The sequence below is a fragment of the Candoia aspera genome, chromosome 17 (assembly GCF_035149785.1).
Source record: "Candoia aspera isolate rCanAsp1 chromosome 17, rCanAsp1.hap2, whole genome shotgun sequence".
Classification (NCBI taxonomy): Eukaryota; Metazoa; Chordata; class Lepidosauria; order Squamata; family Boidae; genus Candoia; species Candoia aspera.
Window position 1 is genome coordinate 7,521,879 of NC_086169.1, and position 18,572 is coordinate 7,540,450.

The window sequence follows — 18,572 nt, forward strand, 5'->3', positions numbered from 1 at the left end:
TGCCTAAGGGGGGACTCGAACTTACAGCCCCCCGCTTTCCAGCCCAGCCCCTTCCCCACCGCACCAAACGGGCTCTCAGAAATAGCAAAGAAATTAGTTAGTTCATGGTTCTCTGTGATGCATGCAGCCAGACTGTGGGACAGGCAGGACTTCTGGCTCCGTTGGTGGTGTGAATCCTTCCTTTGGAAGGATTTGCAGGGAGAGCAGCTGACTGGGGCAGGCTGAGCATCCTGTGGAAGGCGCTGGTGAAGGGAGCAAGATGGGGCTCTGCTTCCAGAATTCCAGGACTGGGGGAGCCAAGCCCTACAAGGGCATTGCTTGGGGACCCCCTCTGTCTCTCACCCACCTGTGCGCTGTTCTTCTCCCCCCAACCCAGGCATCAAGAAAGAACCCAACAAGCACTTTGTGCCCCGAACAGTCATGATTGGTGGCAAGGTGAGAATGGAAAGCAACCTGGCAGGGCTGGGGAAGATGGGGATTGGGCTATTTGAGGCAGGGGTGTATGGGGGGAGGATACAGAGAGAACACGAAATGCAGGCGTCTGTTTGGTCTCTTGGCGTCTGCCCACATCTGAAAGGAATTCCTTTTCCCTGGCATAATTTTCAGGGTCTCTTTAAGAAGGTTGATTAAGAAAAAAACAGATTAGGTCACAAGAATTCCAGCCTCTAAACCAGAGTTTCTCAGCCAGGGTTTCTCAACCAGGGTTCCATGAGAGGTCTTTAGAGGTTCCCTGGGAGATCATGATTTATTTAAAAAATTATTTCAAATTTGGGCAACTTCACATTAGAGAGGTAAGTTTCATTCTTTATTTTCAGTTTAAGAACACTGCTAATGCATATATACAGAAACATGTATTTGTTTTATGGGCCTGTCCATGAAACAAATATAATAATTTGTAACTTCTGGCCTCTATTTGAGCCTGAATGTGCAGGGGTTCCCCGAGGCCTGAAAAATATTTCAAGGGTTCCTCCAGGATCAAAAGGTTGAGAAAGGCTGGTCGAAACTGAAATATTTTCCATCTCTAATACATTCCAAAACAAATTAGGGTGATACTTGCCTTATTTGTTTTCTTTTATAATAATGGGGATAATGGGGGTGCCTTTTGGTGGCTGTTTCCACATCTGTCTCCCGAATCCTTACTGATCCAGGAATCAGTCATTACACACCTATATCTTTAGATTTGAGATCCGTGGTCCGCCTCCACCAGCATGGGCTGCTTCCAAGCAGAGATCTTTCCTCCAGCTTGCTACCTGCTTGTTTCATTCCTTTACTGATTTATCGATTGGACTTCAATCTAACCAAACTTACGCAGTTTGCAAGGCAACACAAATACATCATGGCTCTAAATGATACAAGGAATGGCAGCAACGCCACATAACAGTGTTCCTCAACCTCGGAAACTTTAAGATGTGTGGACTTCAACTCCCAGAATTCCCCAGCCAGCCATGCTGGCTAGGGAATTCTGGGGGTTGAAGTCCACACATCTTACAGTTGCTGAGGTTGAGAAACACTGATCTAACCCAATATTCTCTGCTCCAGAATACAAGTTTTGGAAAGGATGCTCTGATTCCCTGTTCCTTTTACCCGGAGATGCCAGGCATTTCCTTGCGAACTCTTGGTAGGCAGAAGAGGTGCTTCTCCAAGCTGGATGGGCCATCTCCAAAGGGAGGTTAAAGCCCCCTCTTACCCCCACAGGCAGCTCCCGGCTACCACATGGCCAAAATGATCATCAAACTTGTTACATCCATTGGAGACATCGTCAACCACGATCCTGTCATTGGCGACCGACTCAAGGTGATCTTCCTGGAAAACTATCGAGTCTCCCTGGCTGAAAAGGGTATGTCTTGCTTGCTGGTCCCGCCTTGTGCCGCCTGGCTGGGATCTCCTGGTGTGGGTTCCTCTGCTGCCTTTTGAACAATTTCTTTTGAATCCTGGACAACCATGATTAAGATAAATGGGGGACGTTTAAGCCTGATTTTCCAAGGAATGCTTCTTTATACAACACAGTGTTAAACCTTGGAACTCACCTCCACAGGATTAGATATAGGTGGAATTCACAAGTGATGGAATGTTCCACTTTCCTTGAGACTCTGTGGTCCTTCCCCTGTACAGGCAACGTTTTGATGCTACTCCAGAAGAAAGTTCTGAACAGTTCAACATGTCCTAGCTTGTTTTGAAGCCAGACCACCCCCCCATCACCTCCTCAAACTGCACATACAGGATGTTATAAAAGTCACCAATTTAGGTGGCTTTGAAAGGACAAGAATGGGATTCACAGAGCACTTGGCTAGCAATGAGACATAATTCTTGAAAAGTGCATTAAGATCCGCTTCAAGTCAGGTTCAACTTTTGGTGACTTCATTGATAACTTTTAGTTCCTGGCATTTCCTGGTGGTATCCTTTCCTCCCATCCAAGTACTAAGCAGGCTGTGCAGTGCTTTAGATTCGACATGCACAGAAGCATGGATGCAGCGCTGGTTTGTGACCCATTAAAGCAGCTTCCTTTGCCTCCAGAATCCTGCAACTATCTTAATCATGGCTGGACTTCGATGCAGCTGCTTTGATGAGTTGTGGGCGTGTGCTCCATCTGGGTCAGCCTGCATTCTGAAGAGCTGCACAGTCTTGCAATCCAGCCCTAACCTCGGATAAGCTTTCTGAGGTCAGCCAAGCTTGGCTAAATGGTGCCCACTCTCAAAGGTGGCACCTGTGCCTCCGAATCCTGCCAGGCCTGAAGGATGAAGGACAGCAGAAGAAGACATTCACTCTCCTGTCCAGGGTTGTGCTTTTCTGGACGCTCCAGACTGGCCACTCAGCCTGATCCAGCTGGGCTCTTTTTCTTTTTTCGTGCAGTGATTCCCGCGGCTGATCTTTCTGAGCAGATCTCAACAGCGGGCACCGAAGCTTCCGGAACGGGGAACATGAAGTTTATGCTGAATGGGGCTCTCACCATTGGCACCATGGACGGGGCCAACGTGGAGATGGCCGAGGAAGCCGGCGAGGAAAACTTGTTCATCTTTGGCATGCGCGTGGAGGACGTGGAGGAGATGGACAAGAAGGGGTGCGTGCCAGAGGGGGCTGGGATCCTGCTTGAGGCAGGCGCAGACTGGATTCACACAACTTGGTTGGCGAGGCTAAAATGGGGACCTGGATGTTAAGAGGGCTTATAAAGAAGGCTTTTGGAAACGGATGTACAGGTAGCCCGTGACTAACAACCACAGTTGGGACCGGAATTTCCATTGTAACTCATTACAGTTGTAAGTCGAGTCACCACATGACTGGACCCAACTTACGACCATTTTTATGGCAGTTGTTAAGTGAATCCAGCTTCTCCAATGGGCTTTTTTGCTGGAAAACAGTAAAGAAGTCACATAACATGATCACGTGACCGCGGGACACTTCAACTGGTCTGGAATGCGAGCCGGCTGCCCAGTGCCTGAAATGCGATCATGTGATGTTTTGCAAGGCTCAGAAGTGCTTTACGTTCTGAGGCTGTCATTAAACAAATGGTCATAAATTGAGGACTATTTGTAGTGTGCATTGAGGAGTTTCCTAAACTAGAAAACAGATCTTTATATACTTCAGTTTTTTCCCATTAATGTTGTAAATTGGCCAGAAGACTTATTCTCAGGCATGTTAGTAGTAATCATGGCATCTAATCCACTGGTCTGTTCCCCAAATGCTCAACCAACTGGCTTTTTAACGCACCTCCCTCCCCCTCTTCTTTGAACAGCACTGGCCTACACTGCAGGCTTATTGTGTGGATGATAGAAAAAGCATGGAAAATGCTTTAAAACACGCCTAGCATGCTAGGAATGGCTGAGCACCATTTATTTGACCTTCACTCCCAGCTGCCCTTCGAAAGGGAATCAGTTTCAGGAACCCACAGCCCTTTGTCATGATAAATTTCAGAGGGTTCTTGCGAAAAAATACAACCGAATCCTGGTTTCCCCAGCAGAAGTGATGGATTGCAGCTCCCATCATTCCCAGCAGCCATGTCTGTTAGAGGATGATGGGAGCCGCAATCCCAAACATTGAGAAGCACAGGGGAAAAAGCGGATCGGATCATTTTTTTTCCAAAAGTGCTGGTAAAATGGGCCTGTTTTATTTTTTTTATTTCTTCCTCCCCTGGAAAGTGTGCGGGGAGAGAAGAACAGAGGAGGCTAAGAAGGGGCACGCAGGGCACTCAGTGTGGGCTGAACCCACCCTGTTTTTCCCACAGCTACTGCGCCAAGGATTATTACGACCACATCCCTGAACTGAAGCAAGCCATCGACCAGCTGAGCAGCGGCTTCTTCTCACCCAAGCAGCCGGATCTCTTTAAGGATATTGTTAACATGCTTATGTTCCATGACCGGTGAGAGGGAATCAATGCATGTTCATTTTCTCTTATTGTTTTAAAGCAGTGTTTCCCAGCTTGGCAACTTTGAGACGGGCGGGTTTCAATTCCCAGAATGCCGCAGCCAGAATTTGAGGACTTCAACTCCCAGAATGGAGGGCATTCTGGGAGTTGAAGTCCACCCATTTCAAAGTTGCCAAGGTGGGGAAACACGGCTTAAAGATGTAGGTCAGGATTTATCTGGGGGTATTTCACTCAGCCTCTGTCTTCTGCTGTTGAGCTGGGTGTCCAGCAGGGGGCAGCGTAAAGTGAAGCTTGAGAACCCTAACTTTTAAAATCACTGGATTCCCCCCCCCCCCCGCTTTCTTAAATGTTGCTGGAATCTATTTTCCAAAGGTTTGGGGAATGGAGTAACCAGTGGGTGTAAAATTGTGATCCTTCTTGGAAGCTTTGCATTTTTAAATGTCTATCAATAACTTTTTACACCAGCAAGGGGGCAACACTTCAGTGGTGGCGTCCAGATTCTGAAGCAAGTTAGTTTTAAAACTATTGAGCTTTAGAGCAGGCAATAAAATCACTTCCAGAAATTCACAGGGTGTGATCACACTGTTTTTTTTTCTTTTTAACCCTTGAAATCCAAGTGAGTCTGGCAAAAAACAGGCTTAGAGATATTAATTGATTCCCCCACTCCAATTTATAATACTGTATAGCTTTGTAGCACAGGGTAGTAACAGGTTTCCCTATTAATCAAGGATGGGTAAGCTGCAGTCCCTGGGTATTGTGAACTACAATTCCCAGCATCCTTCACTCTTAAACCCGGAGGATGGGGTTGCCAGGAAAAGCATCTGTACCTTGCAAACCTTGAGCCAGCAATGTGGTATGGCTGCAAAAAAGGCATAGGCAATTTTAGGCTTATTCCACTATTCTCATAGACAGCCATTGCCCATTTTATTTTACTTTCACCTGTAGCACTTTCTGGCTTCCACTTGATTGTTTTTGCATCTTGGATATCAATTTTATGCCCTACTACCATCATCCTGACAGGCTTGCTGGTAAAGACTTGTTTAAATTTATCTAAGCGTGTTTCTAGATCTGATTTCTGCTGTGAAGATACCCTTGAATTTTGGTGGGTCTTCAGATGTTCAGTTTCTGACAAAGAGCTATACTATTGTTTCTCAACCTTGGCAGCTTTAAGATGTGTGGACTTCAACTCCCAGAATTCCCCAGCCAGCATGGAATTCTGGGAGTTGAAGTCCACACACTTAAAGTTGCCAAGGTTGAGAAACACTGAGTTATATGCTTGCTTTGCTAAATCTGATCTAGGAGCTGCTGCTGACCTTGGGCTGGTATGTGTTTCTCACCATTTCACTGTGTACCCTTCATGTGAACACAGCATCAGTCAACTTCTGGGGTCCTTGGAACGCTCTTAATCCATCCTTCCATCACCACATCTAACACCCGTCCTTGAATTCTCCCATGGAGGAACTCCAAAAAGCTTAACCCGGTGGCTGTTTGGGGGAACTTCTCTATTCCATAAGGGAGCCATCTATCCCATTGTTTTAGCATATCTTGTGCATTCTTCTTAGAATTATGGAGTTGGAAGTGACCTAAGAGGTCATCAAGTCCAACCCCCTGCACAATTCACTACCCCATCGGATAGATGACTATTTATCAGCCTCTGAAAACCACCTTCGACACGCTTTGCAAAGCCTGAATTAATCTCTCAGATGATCCATCGGTTTCAGGATGATTCAAAGAAGTGCTCATCCCAAATTTCCCCACATTTGTATGGAAATTTGTGTAGAGTTTGGGGCACCCCTCTTTAAAGACAGGCAGTGAGAATGATCAATGGACCAGAACTTAAGTCATCTGTAGAGAAAGCGTGGACCTGGGTGCACTGAGCCTTGAAAGGATGTGACAGGGAAAGGCGTCTTCCATCTTTATCCATGCAGGAGACTGAACAATGGGCTGAAATTCCTCAAATGCAGATGAAAGTTAGAAACAACAGCAGCAACACCAAGAGCAGATTTGACAGTGGAGCCAATCAGCTAGAGGCTAGGCAGCCACCAGTCAGGGATGGTTTAATCTGGAGCAAGGGGGTGGATTGGATGACCTCAAGGGCACCATCTCACTCTGGTCCCCAGGATCTTAATGAGCAAAGCGAGCTCCCCAGTAACCACCCTCTTTCTTGCTGCAGGTTTAAAGTTTTTGCTGACTATGAAGCTTACATCAAATGTCAAGAAAAGGTCAGCGCCCTTTACAAGGTGAGTTAGCTCCAGAGGGGGCCAGATGTTTGCCTGGTCCTTGGTGAGTTGCAGTATTATTGCCCCCAGTTAGCCTCCTATTTACCAGGGGATGCTAGAATTAGAAGGACCCCACGACCTATTAGCTACTAAGGGTGGTAGAGGGAGGCGTTGTTTTGTTAAAATGTGGGCTGGGTTTCCCAAAGTCCTTTCCGCTGGGTACAGATGCTCAAACATTAGAAAAAAATCTTCCAAAGATCTTCCTGTTCTTCAGCCTTTTATCCATCAGCTTAACATTTTCTTTAAAACCAACGGACCACAAGTGAGACCACAAGTGAAATAAGTGCATTGGGCAAATGGTTATATTGTTAGTAAATTGGACTGTACCCTCGCCAATTATTATTTTTTCTGGTTTTAATAATTTTGATTGTTTGTAATGCATTTTAATGGTTTTTGTTGTGTAACATTGGAGGTTTGGGGGGTTTTTTTGTGTTTTAACTTTGTGAGCTGCCCAGAGTCATATATTTGTATCTATATATGTATATATGTATGTATGTATGATATATACACACACACAAACACACACACAGTATGTATGTATGTATGTATGTATGTATGTATGTGTGTGTGTGTGTGATTGATTGATATATATATATATATATATATATATATATATATATCCATTCAATTGTGTCCAATTCTCAGGGACTGCCTGGACAAGTCCCTGCAGTTTTCTTGGCAAGTTTTTTTCAGAAGGGGTTTGCCATTGCCTACTTCCCAGGGCTGAGAGAGAGCGGCTGGCCCAAGGTCACCCAGCTGGCTTTGTGCCTAAGGCGGGACTCGAACTCTTGGTCTCCCGCTTTCTAGCCTGGTGACTTCACCACTGTGCCAAACTGGAGATAGATAGATAGATGGATGATAGATAGATAATGTATACATTATATATTACCAATATACAGTATATATAATGTGTATGTGCACATTACATATCACATTCATATATATTTGTATAAATAAAATAAAAAATCAATGCAGACTATTAATTTGGTCTCAGAAAGGCCAGTTGGCAAAACATGAGCAACCACAAGCCTCACCAAGGTTATTCTTAGCCAGCTTTGTCACCGCTTACTTACTTGACTTATTTTAAAAGACTTAGATAGCTGTCCATGCTGTAACAACAACCCTGGTTACGAAGAGTTCCTTGCTTTGTAACTGACCTGGTGCGGTGTGGCCTGGCAGTTCAGCCGCCGCATTGCTCTTCCTCCTGGGTGCTGAGGGCTTCAGAGGCAGGAAGGAGAATGAAATCTTTCTTTGTCAACTAAAGAGTTGGAAGGACTGAAACAGCATAAAAGTCTGGATTAATAAATGAACGTGAATCAAACTACAGTCCCTATCCTATGATTCCAATTTATGTTTTTAATTGTTTTAATTCCCATTATATTCTGTAAGTTTATATTATTTAATTCCCATTATATTCTGTAAGCTGCCCAGAGTCCACCGGAGCGGGCAGCTATAATAATAATAATAATTATTATTATTATTATTATTGGCAGATATAAGCAAGAACGTACGGTGCTGCCTTTTGTCCAATCAGGCTATCGATCTGCTCAGGTCCCTGTTGTTTCCACTAACTCGCAGTGACTTCATTTACCCAACGCAATCAGGGATTCATGATTTTCAGTGAAACGTTAAGCCAACGGATCACTTGGGGCTTTCATCAACTTGTTTTCCAGTTTTGCCCAGTGCATAAAACCATAAGCAGGCTGGATACTGACCCAACGCGGGTCATAAAACGACCCACCCCGATTAGCCCTAACTAAGGTTTGCGTCTTGTGGGAAGACGGCCGCTTGGCCGAGGGAGGGGTGTGAACGCACCCCAGGAGGAAGAGCAAAAATGCAGGGGCGGCGTCTGTGCAAACTGTTTGTGCAAAGGGGCATTTTCCCCTCTAAATAAATTGCATTGGGTGCCCTGGCAGAGGAAAACTGTTCTCCTTCCTTCTCTCAATTGCTCTCTTGCTCCCCTTCCGCAGAACACCAAGGAGTGGACGAAGAAGGTGATCTGTAACATTGGGATGTCTGGGAAGTTCTCGAGCGACCGCACAATTGCCCAATATGCCCGCGAGATCTGGGGGGTCGAACCCACCCGCCAAAAGATCCCTGCCCCTGACGAGCCACGGGAATGAGCACTGCCACCTCGGTCCTCCTGCCCAGGGACCCCCAGCAACTCGGGGGGCTCGGCTGCAGAGCGGATCCCCATCTCTGGCCCAGCTCCCAATGTGCCACCGAGGGGGACGTGTTGGGAAGACCCCCTCACCTTCCCAGCTCCCCTCGGTATATATATATATATTTAATTCACCATCACCATTTTGCCTTCCTCCCCCTCCTAGTTTGAAAAAAGCTTTTGTAGTTGTGGAGCGGGGGTCTGCAAAAGTGCTGAGCCGAGCAGGGGAAGGAAAGTGGATTTTGCAGCTCAGCGAAAACACACGCCGTCCATCCAGGCATTGTGAAAGGGGTTGCAAACCAGAAGTTGAAAGCAAAAGAAAAAAATAAAGCTTTTAAAACACTCCTGGCTGCTGGAAGCGTTTTTTCCCCTGCACGTTTTTAAAAAAATCACATGACTTAATTTTTACTCTGAAAACAAGGGCAGCTTTGGGGGGCAATTGGGGAAGGGGGTGTCAGCTTTTTTTTTTTTTTTTTACTAAAAAGGCCTGTTTTGAGTTGCATTCAAATCCTGGCCCATCAAGCAGATCGCAAAGTTGGCACCTGCATTTCGCTGTGCTTCTGGTGCACCCCGGAAATGGGGCTGTGTGGGCGGGAGTGTTTGGAGGCTGCAAAATTGATACTGATGCTGTCAGGCGAGTAATGCAAATACGGGGTTTTTTTCAAGGAGGTCCATTAAAGAGACGAACTCGCTCGGCAGCACGGCGGCAGGCTGGGGATGTTGAGAATGGTAGTCCAGCAACTTCTGATCCGTGCTGTGTTGTGGGGAAGGTTGAAGAAATGCTTGCCTGACCCTTAATCCTACTACAAAATTTTATATATATATAAAATATATATAAAAGACATTTTTTTTACTGTTAACTACAGGTAGACTTGTCACCACCACCACCACACCACCATTAGGACAGAGATTTTATTTTATTTTTTCAATGAGGGTGATATAGCCACGGTTGATAAAGAAGCTCAGCATATGCTTTGCCATAATCTTTGGGGATATGCTAAAGATGCCTTTTATTACCCCGTGGAGCTTCATTTCACCATCAGATTGTGTTCCTGTTGCTTTTTAAATTGGTATTTTAATTAGGGTTAAAATGCCTCTCTAATCCTATCCTTTGGAAATAACGGTGAACTCAAAGAGGGCCTCGCTGCTAAAACGTGCATGGAGGAGATGCTGAAAACGAAGGAACGAAACAATCCTTTGTTTTTCCCACCGACATCCTTAAATGCATCGCTCAAACGGTTGTAATCAGAAACATTTTCCCCCCTGTACTTGATGCAAAAGCAGTTTAGTGTTTCAACACTTTGCGTAAGTGGCATTTGGTTAATATTTCCATTAAACATATACACACCATAAAGTAGCCTAAAATATTTATGAATATAGCTGTAAAGAGCATTTAAACACTAATTAAAAGATTAATTAAAAATAAATGAACTCATGCTAAAAAGGGAGCCAAGCTGATGGTTCTACTTTTCCTGTTCTGGAGGAATTTAGATTTTATGCAACCTGAGCAGGGGAAAAGAAAGGAAGAATTAGAAAGAAAAAGTAGGCTGAGGCCACTGTTGTCTGGGAGGTAACCCTGTGTGAACAAGCAATGCACAAGAATTCCAAATGCTCCCTTTGTGGAAATGTACCCATACAGTCAGCCTCGTGCCTGAGAAAAAAGAAAAAAAATCAGAAATGTGAGAGGTCCAGATTTTGTCTCTTTTTTAAAGAGCCTACTTTTTTAAAACCTCAGTTGTTTGCTCAAAGAGGTTCCCAAAATGTCTTAAAATGTAATCGAGTAAGACGCTTCCTATGCACATGCTTATACAGTAATCTAAAAGGAACGACACAAAAGAATAACGGATGAAAAGGGAAGAGGAAAAACACAGCCTCGGGCTCTGTGTATATTTAAAGTTTAAATGGCATTTATTATAGAGACCAGATGCAGAGAAACCAGTTCAGGAAGAATGATATAAACTGGTCCTAATGGAAAACCTGCATTTGGTCTCTTGCTGATTTTTCCCCTCTGCTATTGGAACACAACTTTTACATCATGGTTTGTGGTAATAGACCATAATACATTATTCTACCTTTTATGTAAAGCTGCACTATTGGCTGGTCTAAGGGCTCTCGCTGAAAAGCAAGTGCTCTGAGGTGGAGCTGCAATTATTCTACTAAAGATTCTAGTCCTCATTATTGTTGTTGTTGTTGTTTACGGTAAATAAAAGGCTGATTTATTTAACATTTCAGCATTGAACATTCAAAATCGTAGACCCATAGCGAAGTCAGGAAGATTAGATTATGAAGATTTTGAGTGTGTCTGCTTATTACTCAGAATCTCACCTGGATATTTTGATGCTAAGGCTCTCAGTGAAGATACAAGAGAGGCTCCAGAACAATGTCTGAAGAAAAAGGTTGATGCTGTTCATTTGGGGCCAAACCTCGATTCTGGGTTTCTCTTCCCCAAGAGACACTCCATTACCAAAGCAAAATCGTAAACGGCGTTTTCGCTTCTTGGTCCCATTATTTATATTTTCCCCTTGTATCTTCATATGCACATCCATGAAGGAGCCTCTGGCCCATAAAATGGGAGATCCCGTGTGGTGAAGGAGTTGGACACTGGCTCAACCAACCTGAAGCAAAGAAGCTCATAGCTTAACTTGGGCTCAGCCTACCTCACAGGGTTGTTGTTTTGGGGATGAAGCGGTGGGTAACGTAAGCAGAGTTGAGCTCCTAGAAAAAAGGCAGGATAATAAGGAAGATGATTGTTTAATCGCCATCATAACCATGAGTGGGCTAGCTTGAGAAATCACATGATTGTGGGCTCTTTTTTACCTCGGAGCACGTGCCACGGCCCCTTCTGCTGGATGCCATCTGCAGCTTGGGTGTATCTGAAGCTGGCTGGGGCAGGAGATATGTTATAGCTTCATATTTTGCAACTGGGATGGCCCTCAGTGCCCGCCAAGATGGCTCACGCCATCTGCTGTGGTTGGGCTATCGAGAAAGTCTGTTTTCCTGCATTCTGCAGCTCGCAAAAGCCTCTCCCTCACTAAATGCGTTAGTGGCAAAAGGTGCCAGCAGGCTGTTCCTGATTTTCTCCAGCATAAATTAATCCAGCTGTCCACCATTTCGGTGAGACCCATGGTGCCACCTGGCGGTCAATGTCACTGCAAACACCTTGCAGCATATACACCGTGTAAAAACAGAGGAATCTATGCCCCCTTCCAAAGGTGGTGGTGGGGAGTTGAGTAAAACCTTGTATATGGGGCGTGAGATAATGTAACATCTGTATCTCTGCCCTGGGAAGTTAAAGGAAGGTGGACTGTAGATGCCATTTTGATTAATTCTATATACTCTTCCTGTAACCACTGAGCTTCAGATTTTGGTTCTGGTTCTGGTTCTGGTTCTGGAACTGGATCTGGAGCTAATGCACCGGGGCTGTCTACATGGGGTGAAGATCCATGAATTCAATTCCTAGTATTGGGCTTGAACCCCACACAACTGGGTTTCTCAACCAGGGTTCGGGGGCACCCAAGGGTTCCGCGAGAGGTCCCTAGGGGTTCCCTGGGAGATCACGATTTATTTTAAAAAATTATTTCCAATTTGGGCAACTTCACATTAAAGAGGCAAGTTTCCTTCTTTATTTTCAGTTTAAGAACACGGTTAATGCATCGATACATGCCCACCCATGAAACGAATATGATAATTTTGTAACTTCTGGCCTCTATTTGAGCCTGAATGGGCAGGGGTTCCCGGAGGTCCGGAAAATATTTCAAGGGTCCCTCCAGGGCCAAAAAGTTGAGAAAGGGTGCCATAGAATAACATCTGGCTGTGTATGTTTGATGATGCCCAATGTAAGGATGAAACTGGTCACTTGGTGCCCCCTGGTGGCCAACGTAACCAATCCAGTTGGTGAGTTTACAGCAGGCTGGATTGTGCAAATCCTCACAATGGGTGTAATTTAGTAACCAGGTGAAGCATCTGCTTCCATGTTAAGCCTGAGCAAAGAAACCATATTCTGGTGTGGCATAAAGGCCAGTTCACACAACATGCTAAAACCCAAGGGCTGGATTCCCAAAACACATTGATTTTCAAGCCACCCAATTGCATTTGAGCCTAGTGCAAATCCAGCTGTGCATTGCAGAAAGACAAGCTAACAGTCTAATCCAGTGTTTCTCAACCGTGGCAACTTTAAGACGTCTGGACTTCAACTCCCAGAATTCCCCAGCCAGCATGCTGGGGAATTCTGGGAGTTGAAGTCCAGACGTCTTAAAGTTGCCACAGTTGAGAAACACTGATCCAATCAAAGGACTGGCCCACAGTAATCCAGGGGCTCAAAGGAGGCAATAATGAGGCTTTCAAGTTTTTTGGGAGGGCTGGATGGATTCCAAAAAAGAATGCAAAGAATAAATCATCATCAAGCAGAAGCCGGGTACCGTTTCCCCACCTTCCCAGCAAAATTTCTCCTTCACTTTTGCTGTTGGAATGAGAGCCCTTCTGGGAAAGAAGGGTTGTTCTATTAATTAGGAACTCGAGATTGCATTCCAGCTGCGAAAGAGTTTTATTAAAAGCTCAGCAGGTTTTTCGGGTGGAACGGAGCCCGCCAGCGGAGCGGCGGAACTTAATCGAGCGGATTCCCAAGTTAGCAGTGGATAGGACTGTGTCCATGAATAACCAAACGGCGAGGTTTCGTTAGCTGTTCCTTGTGGAGATCAGGGGTTTTATGACGGGTGAAATATGCTGTGCTTGCATTTCAGAGGGTTAGCTGTGATTTTTGGCAAGAATCAGAAGCAAAAAGCAGGCACTCAAACTGATGCGTTCTCTGAAAATAAAGCCGGGGGTGAGTGGGTGGGTGGGAAAATACCTCCCAGCTCACAAAAAGTGTTTGATGCCCTTGCTATTACAGCTTATGCTAATGGAGTATTATATTTTACTATTCCATTAATATAAAATAAGTCCATCGAATAGTTATTCATATAAATAGTTTTTATTAGTGGGATATTATACTGTAATAATAAGAGCCAGTTTGGTCTAGTGGTTGAGGTGCTGGGCTAGAAACCAGGAGGCTGCGAGTTCTAGTCCGGCCTTAGGCATGAAAGCCAGCTGGGTGCCCTTGGGCCAGTCCCTCTCTCAGCCCAAGAGCCAATCAGGCGTGGTAGGAGAGTTCTAGTCCCACCTCAGGCACAAAAGCCGGCTGGGTGCCCTTGGGCCAGTCCCTCTCTCAGCCCAAGAGCCAATCAGGCGTGGTAGGAGAGTTCTAGTCCTGCCTTAGGCACAAAAGCCGGCTGGGTGCCCTTGGGCCAGTCCCTCTCTCAGCCCAAGAGCCAATCAGGTGTGGTAGGAGAGTTCTAGTCCCGCCTTAGGCCTGAAAGCCGGCAGGTGACCTTGGGCCAGTCCCTCTCTCTCTGCCCAAGAGCCAATCAGGTGTGGTAGGAGAGTTCTAGTCCCGCCTTAGGCCTGAAAGCCGGCAGGTGACCTTGGGCCAGTCCCTCTCTCTCTGCCCAAGAGCCAATCAGGTGTGGTAGGAGAGTTCTAGTCCCGCCTTAGGCCTGAAAGCCGGCAGGTGACCTTGGGCCAGTCGCTCTCTCTCAGCCCAAGAGTCAATCAGGCGTGGTAGGAGAGTTCTAGTCCCGCCTTAGGCCTGAAAGCCGGCAGGTGACCTTGGGCCAGTCCCTCTCTCTCTGCCCAAGAGCCAATCAGGTGTGGTAGGAGAGTTCTAGTCCCGCCTTAGGCCTGAAAGCCGGCAGGTGACCTTGGGCCAGTCCCTCTCTCTCTGCCCAACTTGGTGCAACGTAGACCAGCCTCCTCATGGCGCACCCCGGGCAACGTGACTTGTCCTGGCTAAATGGTCTGCACATCTGGCTGCTGGACCTCACAAGGATTTCCCAGCAAGAAACAGCAGCATGAACACCGGAACTGCTATGCCATACTATTAAAAAAAAATATACTGTAATATTCCATGAAATCACACCTTGGGCTTCAAAATAACTTTTGCAAAGTAACGTTAAAATATGTAATGATAGAACAATTAATAAAACTACTATTAATAATTAATACAAGATGGTTCTTAATAAATAATGAAAAGATCCTTTTTTTTTCTAAATCACCCGCTCCTGACTCAGAAAAAGGGACTGGAGACTTGTTTCCTAGACCTCATATAAGTGCTTCGTGTCTTCCTGTAATTAGGAAAGGTTCAGCTCTCAGCAGCAGGCCTTCTTCTGCAGAAAAGCCAAGGAAAGATGGGTGTCCAGCCCTTGACAATTTTCCGTTTAAAAATCCACAAATGAAAATCTAAAAGCGCCTGCAAAGGAGGAAATAGGTACAAAAAAAATAATTGTTTGCCTCTTTTGTTTGCTACGGTTTTCAATTGCTGGGAAAGGGCGGCTAGATGAATAGAGCAACTTCAGTTTCAAGCACCCTTTGAAGAGTTAAGTGGTTCAGCCCTGGCAGGGAACGCTGAGATCTGGAGTCGGACACATCTGGACAATGCCAGATGAGAAGGCTGCTGCAAACTGCAGGCTCCCCTTTTCCTTCCCAAGTCGACAGAGTGGGTCAAAGTGCCATTGAGCCCTTAAAAAGAAAGAAAAAAATTGGCAGGGAATGGAACATCTCTCTCTCAATACTCCCCCCACCCCCTGCAAGGAGGCCACAACAGCTGTTCTTTTGCATTTGGGGAGAGGAAGCTAAAAATAGCCCCCTCCCCTTAGCTGATGAAAAGCTTGCCAGGTTTTGTCTTAAGTGGCAGGCATCAAATGCAGAGACCGGCCCATCCGTTAGACAGGGGGAAGGTCCTAGCAGGAAATGGGATCCTCCCCCATTTTTCCAAGGGGAGGAGAAATTCTCCAGATCTTTCCGGGGTGGGATTCCACCATCCATCGTAGTGCAACCAGGAAGCCAACAAGGAAAAAAAGGATTTTTATCTCTAATGTCTCCCCAAAGGATTGTAAGGGCAGCTGCGGATGCCTAAGAGAGAGGGCTATACCATAAAAGATGGGGCATCCGCACAGACCCTTGGCCAACTAGTTATTGAAAAGCTTAACCTGCTGATTTAATTGAAACATGCTAAGCCCCCCCCAAACATGCTACTGTCCAACTAATCATAGTTAACCACCTTGTAAATAATCTGATCTGGCCTGTTGGCCAAACATGGACAATAGGTATTTTTGCATTTTTAGGGTGTAATTTATTTCATTTCATTTCATTTTATTTTTATCCTGCCTTAATTATTTTTTATAAATAAGGCAGCAAACATACCTAATACTCCTTCCTCCTCCTCTTTTCCCCACAACAACCCTGTGAGGTGGGTTAGGCTGAGAGAGAGCGCAACTGGCCCAAGGTCACCCAGCTGGCTTTTGCACCTAAGGCGGGACTCAAACTCACAGCCTCCTGGTTTCTAGCCCGTTGCCCTAACCACTAGACCAAACTGGCATGTGCATGTGTACACACAGTATAATTTAAAATGTTTTTTAAAGGATGCCTAAGCTATGCAGAGGTTTGTTCCTACTGCAGCTGAATCTTGAATGGATCCCAGAACAATTATTTCAATTATGTTCTGGCTCTTGCACATTCACATAAGAACCAGCTCAGTGAAAATCTGCTGGTTGCATTCACCCAACACGCAAAATGTTTAGTGTTTTATATATATAAAACCAGTAAAACCACCAAGAAATCTGTAGGATCACAGTGGGGCATAAATGTAATAAGTAAATAAACTTGGTTAGTTTTAATACTGGCTCACCTTGGGTTAGTTTCTGGTTGACTGTACTACGTGAGCCCACAGTAGGGCAACTGTGATCCTTTCTGAGCTGGACCACATGGAGGCCTTCTACAAGGTGGAGAGATGGAAAGACCAGATTCAAGTTTCAGACAGCAGCAACATTATCCTGGTGAATAGGATAGTGAAGATTTTTGTTATTGTTGTTCTAAGCTAGCCACCTTGAGTGTGGAAATGACCAGGAAGCAGGGGCAGGTCATAAATTCATGAATCTGAAAATCTGTGAACTCCAGAATCCTGCTGAACGGCTCGTGAGTACAGCCTCTCTGGAAAGCTCAAAGTGCCTACCCCATTTCAAATCTTCCAGGTGGGAGGAAAGGCACTCTGTGAATGCTCAGAGGTACTGTCTGCTTGTTAACACCCTCAGAGCTCCTGTTCAAAAGAGATCCAAGGATCAAGCGGCAGAGAAAAGGGTGGCGCATAGACACTTGGCTGCATGGGGACAGCCGCTAATGCACCAGCTTAAACACGGAGGACCTGGCTTTATACCCCTTTGTGCTGCCCAGCCAAGTAGTGGGCAAGCCTGCGGGTGACAAGCAGCCATGGCTCCCTTTGATGCCTATAAAACAGCACTGTGGTATTCTGACTGCAAGCCTCCAGCAGTGTGGTTCTCACCCTGAAAATAAAAGAATTAAGGAGGTTTAGCTTCTGGTAAGCTGAATGAAACTATTTTGGTTTTACAATTTACACACACACACACACACACGGTCAAACTCTAGAGGAAAAAAATGGGAAATGGTGGTAACAAATTCAGGAATCCCCTTCAAGGATATTAGCGGGTCAGTGTGTGCTTCTAGCGCAACATGTGGGTGGGAAGAATTTAGGAAAGCGCAGCCTCTATTTGCAAAAAACGTCCATCTCTGCAGCGGGCTCTCCATTGGGTGCATTGGTGACACTGCAAAGCCACATCTGGCGGTCACAACTGCCAGAAACTCAAAAGCAGCGTGCGTTTGAGCAGCTCCAGTGGGCTGGAGGCATCGCATCACCAAGCCAACAAAGCCTTGCACGGCCCTGCCTGCAGCTGGATCCTTGTGAAATTGGCGATCCTTGAGTTAGGATCCCTCACAGGATTCCTTGACTTGTTTTTAAAAATAGTTAACATCAAGATCAACACTTTCCAAACCAATCTTCTGACAGCATTTCCAGACGACATGGCAAATGCCATGAAGTATTTAAAGAGAATGGCAATAAAATTTGCCCAAGTTTCATTTGCAAATTCTTACGTGGATTTCAACCTTCCATGTAGTGCATCTTTCCAAACAAATGTTCAGAAATGATTCCCATCCCAGGTTTACAAAATACTCTTGATTGAGTTCTAAATCTTCAGCAAAGGATCGTTACCTTGTCGTGGTGCTGGAGCTTGAGCACCTCAATGATGCCATGAGCTAAACCGTGAAGGGCCACCCAAGACGGGAAGGTCATGACAGAGAGGTCAGACTAAATGCGATCCCTGGGGAAGGTAATGGCAACCCACCCCAGTATTCTTGCCGTGAAAAGTCAATGGATCAGTACAACCAGAGATATGTCGGTATACCATCGGAAGATGAGACCCCCAGGTCGGAAGATGGTCAAAATGCTACTGGGGAGGAACAGAGGATGAGCTCAACTAGCCCCAGACGTGATGACGCAGCTAGCTCAAAGCCGAAAGGACGGCTAGCGGCCGACGGTGCTGGTGGTGAACGGCGAATCCGATGTTCTAAGGATCAACACACCATCGGAACCTGGAATGTAAGATCTATGAGCCAGGGCAAATTGGATGTGGTTATTGGTGAGATGTCAAGATTAAAGATAGACATTCTGGGCGTCAGTGAACTGAAATGGACTGGAATGGGCCACTTCACATCAAATGACCACCAGATCTACTACTGCGGACAAGAGGACCACAGAAGAAATGGAGTAGCCTTCATAATTAATAGTAAAGTGGCTAAAGCAGTGCTTGGATACAACCCAAAAAACGACAGAATGATCTCAATTCGAATTCAGGGCAAGCCATCTAACATCACACTGATCCAAATA

General features: G+C 45.6%; 1 protein-coding gene across 2 annotated transcripts in view; it reads left to right on the top strand.

Annotated features, from left to right (window-relative positions):
• Positions 1 to 8,960, top strand: part of PYGM (glycogen phosphorylase, muscle associated) — a 32,971-nt gene extending 24,011 nt beyond the window's left edge. For both annotated transcript variants that reach the window (XM_063316933.1, XM_063316934.1), the window contains exons 14-19: positions 377 to 435; positions 1,696 to 1,837; positions 2,851 to 3,058; positions 4,220 to 4,354; positions 6,534 to 6,600; positions 8,610 to 8,960. In XM_063316933.1, the coding sequence (XP_063173003.1) occupies positions 377 to 435; positions 1,696 to 1,837; positions 2,851 to 3,058; positions 4,220 to 4,354; positions 6,534 to 6,600; positions 8,610 to 8,762 (764 nt within the window). In that variant the 3' untranslated portion in view covers positions 8,763 to 8,960. The remainder of the gene's footprint in view (positions 1 to 376; positions 436 to 1,695; positions 1,838 to 2,850; positions 3,059 to 4,219; positions 4,355 to 6,533; positions 6,601 to 8,609) is intronic.
• The last annotated feature ends 9,612 nt before the right edge of the window (positions 8,961 to 18,572 follow it).